This window comes from Seriola dumerili, unplaced genomic scaffold (genome assembly GCF_002260705.1).
Source record: "Seriola dumerili isolate Sdu_G_001 unplaced genomic scaffold, Sdu_1.0 BDQW01000202.1, whole genome shotgun sequence".
NCBI classification, from domain to species: domain Eukaryota; kingdom Metazoa; phylum Chordata; class Actinopteri; order Carangiformes; family Carangidae; genus Seriola; species Seriola dumerili.
In genome coordinates this window covers 554958-563878 of record NW_019174457.1, presented here as the reverse complement: position 1 = coordinate 563878, position 8921 = coordinate 554958, and the positions used below count along the sequence as shown (strand labels likewise).

Sequence of the window (8921 nt, the reverse complement as noted above, 5' to 3'; positions counted from 1 at the left end):
ATTACCATATTTCCTACAGTTCTTGAACCTTCCATCTGACGCATGGGAAGTAAGTGTGTGTGTGTGTGTGTGTGTGCGCGCGTGCGTGCGTGCGTGCGTGTGTGTTGTGTGTGTGTGTGTGTGTGTGTGTGTATAGGCCGCTTGTAGTCTTCTGTATGTTGAAGCGTTCATAAATCTCTGTCCAGCCAATGGGGAGGCTCGCGTTAATCCCAGCTCGGTAAAAACCCAGAGGCGGCTCTAATCTGAACAGAGAGTCAGTGGAGACAGAGAGGGAGAGAGGCAGAGGAGGGACTCCAAGTTTCTGTTGTGGACATGTGAGACATTTCTACAAAACTTTCCCGTCGCTTTATTGCATTCTCTTTTGGAGGTTTGTGAAGAGGAGCCGGAGAGAGACGCGCCGGTGCTTGTCTGCGTTTTTTCCGCCTCATCCACAGTCATCCTATTCATCACCTGCTCTCCTGCCGCCGCCGCTGCTGCTGCCGCTGCTGCCGCTGCTGCCGCTCACAGAAAAGAACAAACAGACCCAAAGACACATTCTCTGGACATTCCGTTGAGTCCGGTCGTCATGTCCTCCGGTGATGCCTCGGAGCAGAGTCGGCGGGTCAGCGTGCTGTCTTGGGATCAGGTGCGGCGCTTGGACTCCATCCTGGGAGAGAGCGTCCCGATCCACGGCCGCGGAAACTTCCCCACGCTGTCCGTGCAGCCCCGGCAGATCGTCCAGGTGAGACCACGGTCCATTCAGTTACCTTTTAATATTCACATTACCCCTCTGAATTAAGTCTGCAGGAGCCAACATGACAGTAGTGATGGAGTAGAGGAATAAAACGTGGATTAACTCACTCAAACAAACTTAAAACCATTAACACGAGCAAAAAATGTACTTTCTTATGCAAGAAATAGTGTAACTTCTATTAGTTTGACTTAGTGGGTGATCAGCTATAACTACTTTTATTAGAATACTTCCCTGGGCGAGATACATTTTTAATACATGCTGCTTTTTGATTTCTGTTGATTCAGTATATGAAACAGTTTGAATATCACAAGTGTCATGTTAATTAAAAAAGTGGGAAAAAATAGCTTTACAGTAATCCTCCACCCCCACCTAAGCAAACACACATAGACACACACACACACACAGACACACACAAAGACACACACAATCTGTGGAGTGTTGCACTAGACACTTTCTTCTTGAAAATTCCCACATCAATTGAAGCTACTTCCATAAAATGTGACATAATGTCTCCGCATTGGTGTCATTTTCCACATTTGTCACATGAATAACTTTTTAAATAGAAATAAAAATGTATGTATATATATATATATATATAAGATGGACACTTTTCAGTAGATGTCAGATTTCCAAAAAGAAATAAAGTAAATCCACTTGTTGCTCTAACAATGACGATAAAATCCCCCTTTGCTTCGTGTGTTGACGTGCACTTTTACAGAATTATATTTGTGCAGTGGTGGGGATTTGTGGCAGAGCTGATTACACTTAAAAAGACATTTGATCACTCTCACTCACAGACATAAGAGTGGGGATGATCTAACACCATGACTACAGTTTTCCACTAGCTCACGAATGCTTCTGCTCCTTAAGTCTTTTTTTTTTTTTTTTTTCACAGCTCTCGTGAAAACGAGGGAGAGATAATGACTCCAGTGAATTTACTAGGAATGAGACGTATAGGGAAGAGCCTGGGCTGCAATTTTCCTTTACAATATTTAAATGTCTTTGCCTGTAATCCAGGTTTAGGTTTCACTTGAGTGATTCACATTTTCTGTGGTGGCCCTGTGGGGAAGAAAAGACCCCTCAGACACACACAGCATTTCAAGGTCCTCTATAATCAGGGAGGCCCCTTCCATCTGCATTGAATGTCTCCGCTAATGTCTTTTTTCTTCATTACACAATCCAGTAGACAAGAGGGACCCCAAACATTTTTCTTTCCACGAGCCAGAGCACTTTTTAAAGACCAGTTAGCTCCACTGCTCAGCCAGTGTCTGATGAGAGGCACCAGTGTGTTTTCCTCTGCCCCCAGTAGCTGAGTGCTAACACGTTAGCATGTTGGATGTATAGCTTAACCCCCAAAGTACAAACATAAACACTTTAGTGATCCAGAGTTGGTTTTCTGTATGAAACCTGAACATTTGTAACTTTAACTGTTGGTGAAGTTTCAATTAGCGGTGCTAACGCTAATGCCTTATGCTAATGCGTTATGAAAAGAAAAGACGCTACGTTTGAAAAGATGCATAAAACACACATATATATAAATTATGTGTATTCTATTCATTTAAAATAACCATTCAACTTTAGAGGTTATACAACATCTCGTGTCAGGTTTAAGATAATGCGAGCTGCCAGTGATTAAAACAATCCATATGTCTCAGCTATACCTCTGTCTGGTGCCTATGCTAACGATATAGCAAAGCACGTAGCACATTTACTACAAATGACATTTATTTTACACTTCTCATTGACCATATTTTTGAAGCATGCTGTTTTAAATACTGCACCTGTAAGTGTAGACTGATGTGAGACGTCTGCCGTGTCACGCTGCAGCGAAGGTATTATTTTTGACAAAAATAAAAGCAGATGCCATGTTCTCTGTCATGGAATATGTCAGGCAGCTTTCAAGTTTCTGCAAGTTGATCTTCATACCATATGGACATGAATGGAAACCAGTGGCTGCCTGGAAAGGAGGAAAAAAAAAACAAAAAAAACACACGCTGAGTGATCTAAACCACTATGATATGTTTTGGAAAATGGTTGACAGTAATGTGGGGTATCCATGATTCATGGTAAATTGGCTAAAACATGCAAAACCAAGCACCACCACCAAGTCTGCTCCTTTTAATGTCATTTATTTTTAGCCCACGCACCAGACAGAGCTGTCTACCTGAGACAGATAGAGATGATTTCACAGCCGTCACATCCTGGGGTGAGGTGACCACCGGATCACACTCCCAGAGAGTCAGAGGAGCCCCTCTCAATGGTGGGTTTGTCTCAGGGCCACATTTAAATAACATCTGTTTGTGGTCTGGTTGTGAGTGAGCCATGGGAGCGAGGGAAGGAAAAGTTTTACCGATACTGGCACTCCCTGACTTCATTTAATGTTGACAGTCATCAGCCCACAGTCTGGGTAATAGGGCGACCATAGCAGGCCATACCTGGTAGCGTCGTACCACATGATGATAAACGCAGATATCCGATGCGTGTGTAATAGCTTATGTAATTTGTTGTGTGGGTTCATGTGAATGAGGGGGGGGGGGGCAGTGTGTTTTTGTTGGCCACCAGTATTATTCCAGCTCTGCAGGGTATCGTATTCAAACTAAACCGTTGTGTCTACATATTTGAGATAAGTGCCCCCTCCCTCCCCTCCCCCCCCCTCCCCTCTCAGTGACCTGCTTTGACCATTGTGATCTTTTATTTATTTATTTATTTTTAAACTCAGAGTAATACTCCACTTTCCTGGATGGCAGCGAAGTCGCCCGGACTTGGAGCAGAAAGTGAGGGGTGGATTAGTGCCTGTAACAACACTGGGCTTGTGGGTCAGGCTTGACAACGTATCACTGTGGTCAGTGAAAGCCAGTCGCCTGACTCCGCCGCGGCCCTCGCCAGACTGTAAACCGACTCCTCACTGGGCTATTGTTGTGAGATTGAGCAACATGAAGACACCACATGCTTCCTGGGGTCCCCAGAGAGGGTAACCTGGGAAACACACAGTTTAGATTGTTGGGTAATGATTTATTAATCTTCCTGCTTCTTGGGGAGCAAAAAAGTTTGGACAGCACTGATGGTATCTCTTCAGTTGGAGTAAGTTAAAGCGGAGTCTCTGTGTTTAATAGTGCCAAAGTGGCTAACGCTGTTTGATGAGTATTTGTAGGCTTTATATTTGTTCTCTTAGACCAAGGAAAATAAATCTGATTTAGTGTCCTCCTTTGAAGCATCATTCAGACCTTTTCATCGGGAAGTACAATTTGTGACAGATATAATTCACCAGTTAACTGAATAAATCAAATATGAAAAGAAAAAGATGAGAGGGTGGTTTATATTGGGTGATTTTTGTAGAATAAAACATACAGCAACAGACATTTTTTTTACATTATATCCATACATATAAATTGATATTATAAGGACTCAATTTATTTATTCTTACCATACTTACTTTAAGAATCCTATCAAATAAAGTTTGAAGGGTCTGGGACAATAAAATGTCTGTGAACCCTTTAAGCAGATGAACAAACCCTCCACTGTAAACATCCATCAGGTAGAGGAGAAACGGCCCGTGACTCACTCTGGTCCGAGCATCCAGGTGAAGTGACCACCCGTGAATAGGAAGCTTTTCAAATCGGAGGAAAAACCATCATCATCATCATCATCATCATCATCATCATCATCATCATCATCTCCCGCTGCCTGCCAAGCTACTGTACGACTGACTGGCGGGGTTAGTTTTGGAGTGGATGCGAAGGTCAGGGACTCGTAACTTCTCATTCACTGTCGCCATTTCCTTGGCAGAAGGCTCGCTCTGACTCGCTGCCTGGAGCTCTTATTGGCGTCCGGGGGACTATGGGCTGGTAAATGGCCGGGTCATTTCAAACTGCTATAATAAAAACACATTCAGGCCACAGCTTAAATGAAATACTCAAGGAAACTATTGAGACTGGAGAAGGCAAGTGGAGAGACTGTTATGTGTCGCCAAGGCGTTGTCATCACCAGACAGTCTGGTGTGTTTGCGGCTCTTTTTTTTTTTTTTTTTTTTTTCTTTACAAGGCTTTTCTGCTCGAACGTCAGCGGAAGTGTCTCCCTCTCGCTCGACTCACCAGGTGCTGGTGCGTCATGTGGGAAATGTACTAGCCGATTTTATGAGTGCTGAAGAACGGGCATGGTGGTGGTGGGGGTGGGGGAGGGGGTGGTAGAGCTGGGCTTCCTCATACGTTCCTTTCAAGGACCCCCCCCCCCCGACAGGCAGATTACGGCGTGCTGTTAACTCGGACCAACTGTTTAAGTCTTAGGTCAGAGCAAATACTGCTGTGGGTTTCCCTTTGCTGGATTCCCCCTCTGCAGTTTGTCCAGTGACCCTGTGAAGCCATGTGTGTTTTCACTCTGCAAAGCAAATGACCCTTTTTCTCATTTGGAGTCTGAAATTATATGTTCTCTTTTGCTAAAGCTTGGTTACAAAGTTCAATATAAATAGCTAACTGCTAATATACTTTAAGTGTTTTTGTCTCTCGCTGGGTTTATGTGACAGAGAACTGGCGGATAAACTTATTTATCATCGTAACCTTTGTGCTCTGAATCAGAAGTGTTAGTCCAGCTAGCCATAAACACTGGACGCTAAGGGAAGATTGTTTATCATTTTATAAATCCCTACACAAACATAAATGCTAAAATTCAGTGTGTAGTTTCAGGGCGAGTTGTATTCTGTAACTATTTATTAGCAAACAATAGTTTATTCATCTTGTACTAATGGGCAGCATTTCTAGCTAGGTAGCTACAACAGCCAACAGATAAGTGACTCTAAATCCAAATTTCTAAACAACCAGATAGAGCATGTAAATATGAGCTTTAGAGACATTTTCAGGAGTTTTTTCTTAAATATTTTGGATAGAGCTAAGCTCGTTGTTTCCCCTGGTGTTTAGCTCGGCTAAACGCGCTAGAATCCAGCTCCCTGCCTGACGCACGGACATAAAATCTGTCTTCTTATGGGATTCTTGGAAAGAAAGCGAATGTGATTATTTTCCAAAAATGTTGAACTCATTCCTTTAACATCATTTTTATCTGAAACGCAGTGGAAACAGTTGGCTGTTATCCACGAAAGCAGAAACCTGAAGCGATTACAGCAGGTGAAGTCAAAGGGAGGGAAAACGAAAATTAATTGCAACATAAAAAGCACATTGCTCATTTCACTTCCCCTAATCTTGTGTATTTTCTGGCCGCAGTAACTTCCTTAACTGCTGAAAAAACTGACAATCACAACAAAATACGCAAGAAAAATAACATTCTGCACCACAAAGTAGTCCATCTGAATCCTTTGTAACTGTTGAATAGAGGAGCGTTATTAAAGAGAGATTTATTGGATAAATTTATGAAGTTTAAATTCTGATAGGATTACCTGGCCGGGCTGGATGTCTGTCTACATGGATTGACAGCCAACAGCTGATCCCGATGGCTCAGCGAGAGCGTCTTCGAGTGGACAGCTGTGTGTATGGACTTATTGTTTAGCTGTTTTTCTCCTTCTCAGTGTCGTTTGACTGATGCAACAGACAGGAAGCATAAACATCTCAGCTGTCTGTAGCTCAGCACTTTTCCCAAGTATCGCATCAGTGTATGCACGGTGTGTGTTCCAATAACCAGATAAACCCTTTTCCTTGCCAAAGAGTGTTTATAGGACAGCAGAGGGGGAGATCATATTTTCTCAATACAGGCCACAAGTTTAACAGTTCACGGCTTTTTTTTTATTTTGAAGTCTCCTACAGCAGACAGGCACAGACTTGTCCTTTTACACAGCTTATCTCTGTTGTGCTGATGTTAACATATACATTGAACAGTAAGTCTGCTCTATCAGCCTCTCAACTCAGTAGAAGTCACTGCACAGAATGTAGGGCGCTGTCACCCTCAGGAAACAAGATCTTTTATGGATGATGATACCATTCTCTGAGTGGTGGACTTCTTAGCAACCACTTTGTCAACAGTGTCCTCTAGCAATACACTGAAAGCCTACCTGCTTCAGGAATCTGCCACTGGCCTCACCTGGCTTTCCCTTCATGCGATGAAATATTCAAAATATGCTGCAAATCCTGCAGCTGCAAATATTTTATTACTCTATCGAGGTCTTTAATTTATAACAAACTTGTAAATTTTGCTTTATATTCAAATGGCAGCACATCAGATTGTTTTTATTTTAAACTTTTTATTTTATTTTAAAGGAGATAGCAGCTTTTTTTTTTTTTTTTTTTTTTTTTGCACGTACGATATTGATTTTTCTGTGTCAGCCTCTTATCTGTTTTGTGGATACCCATCACTCAGCTTTCCCTCCCTGTCTCTGTATGTTTCAGGTGGTCAGGGCTCGACTGGAGGAGCGAGGCGTGGTGGTACGTGATGTCAAGCTGAACGGCTCGGCAGCCAGCCACGTGCTGCACCAGGACAACGGCCTTGGCTACAAAGACCTGGACCTGATCTTTGGCCTGAATCGAACTGATGACAAAACCTTCCGGCTGGTGAAAGACGTGGTGCTGGACTGCCTGGTGGACTTCTTGCCCGAGGGAGTGTGCAGGGAGCGAATCACAGCCCTCGCCCTGAAGGAGGCGTATGTGCAGAAACTGGTGAAAGTTTGCAATGAGACGGACCGCTGGAGCCTCATCTCGCTGTCCAACAACACCGGCAAGAACGTGGAACTAAAGTTTGTGGACTCCCTGAGAAGGCAGTTTGAGTTCAGCGTCGACTCCTTCCAGATCACTCTGGACTCGTTGCTGCTGTTTGACCGCTGCTCGGAGACGGCCATGTCCGAGACCTTCCACCCAACAGTGCAGGGGGAGAGCATGTACGGAGACTTTGAGGAAGCTCTGGGTCACCTTTGCTCCAAGACTATCGCCACCCGCAGCCCAGAAGAGATCAGAGGCGGCGGGCTGCTGAAGTACTGCCACCTGCTGGTGCGCGGCTTCCGGCCGTCCTCCGAGGCTCAGATGAAACAGATGCAGCGCTACATGTGCTCGCGCTTCTTCATCGACTTCCCCGACATAGGTGAGCAGCAGAGGAAACTGGAGGCGTATCTGCAGAACCACTTTGCGGGCATGGAGCACAAGCGCTACGAGTACCTGGTGACGCTGAGGCGAGTGGTGGACGAGAGCACGGTGTGTCTGATGGGCCACGAGCGCCGGCAGACGCTGGCGCTTATTTCCGCCCTGGCGCTGCGCGTAATGGCCGAACAGAACGCTATCCCAGCTCTGGCCAACATCACCTGCTACTACCAGCCCGCTCCCTATGTCAGAGACGTCAACTTCAGCAATTACTACGTGGCACAAGTTCAGTCACCCATCGCCACGTGCAGTAACTCTTATCAAACGTGGCTGCCTTGCAGCTGAGCAATGTCTTAGGATGTCTGGAGAGCTTTCCGTTTTAACTTTACGTTGATGTAAGCTGAGCATTTATTAGCGTGCTCGGTACCTCTGTAGCAATGTGGCTTTTTGTTTTTAAGGCCCAATGTGGATGGAAAGGAATTAATCTATCTTTGTTTTGTTTTTGTTTTTTTTTTGCCAAATCTTATATCAAAACCATTCCACTAAATTATATTGATTAATACTGCTGTAAAAAAAAAAAAAAAAATTCTCATTCGAGCCATTATAATTATACCTTATTTTTTTTTTTTTTATTCTGTTGTCATTTCATAACCAGTGTGGACATGCATGGACAAATATGAAGGGTTGATATGTGACGGAGGAACTTTGTTACTTCTCTTTCTTATCTGATGGAGGCTTGTGATTTGTGTCTTTAACGAAATGTAAATACTTGGTACGAAACGAAACAGAGAGCTGTTTTTTTTTTTTGTTTTTTTTTTTTTTTTGTTCTGTCTGTGGTTTTCTGACCTGATTGAGAGGGGAAAAAGAGGACCAAAGAAATACTTTCTTGTGTAGCATGACAAAAACAAAGAACTGTATGTGGTTCCAAGTGCCTGAAACTGACCAATGTCTTTATACAAGTTGCATTGTAAGAACTGTTTTTTGAAACTTTTTTCAGGTTACTGTACATTTCTATATCAAGGGTCAGGGTATTTGTTTTTAAATCATTAAAAAATGACAAAAATGTAAAGATGTGGTACATTGGTCTTTCTTTACACTTCCCCCTGACGTTCGCAAGATGAGGACAAGCTATTTTGATGTGCTCCAGTTGGACTCGCGTTATTCCGGGGATGTGCGTCATG

General features: G+C 43.6%; 1 protein-coding gene across 1 annotated transcript; it reads left to right on the top strand.

Moving 5' to 3' along the window:
* Nucleotides 1–312: 312 nt before the first annotated feature.
* LOC111228173 (protein FAM46A-like) lies at nucleotides 313–8202 on the top strand. Its single transcript, XM_022753977.1, has 2 exons — nucleotides 313–721; nucleotides 7060–8202. The coding sequence occupies exons 1-2, from the start codon at nucleotides 566–568 to the stop codon at nucleotides 8083–8085; spliced, it is 1182 nt and encodes a 393-aa protein (XP_022609698.1). The 5' UTR covers nucleotides 313–565; the 3' UTR covers nucleotides 8086–8202.
* The last annotated feature ends 719 nt before the right edge of the window (nucleotides 8203–8921 follow it).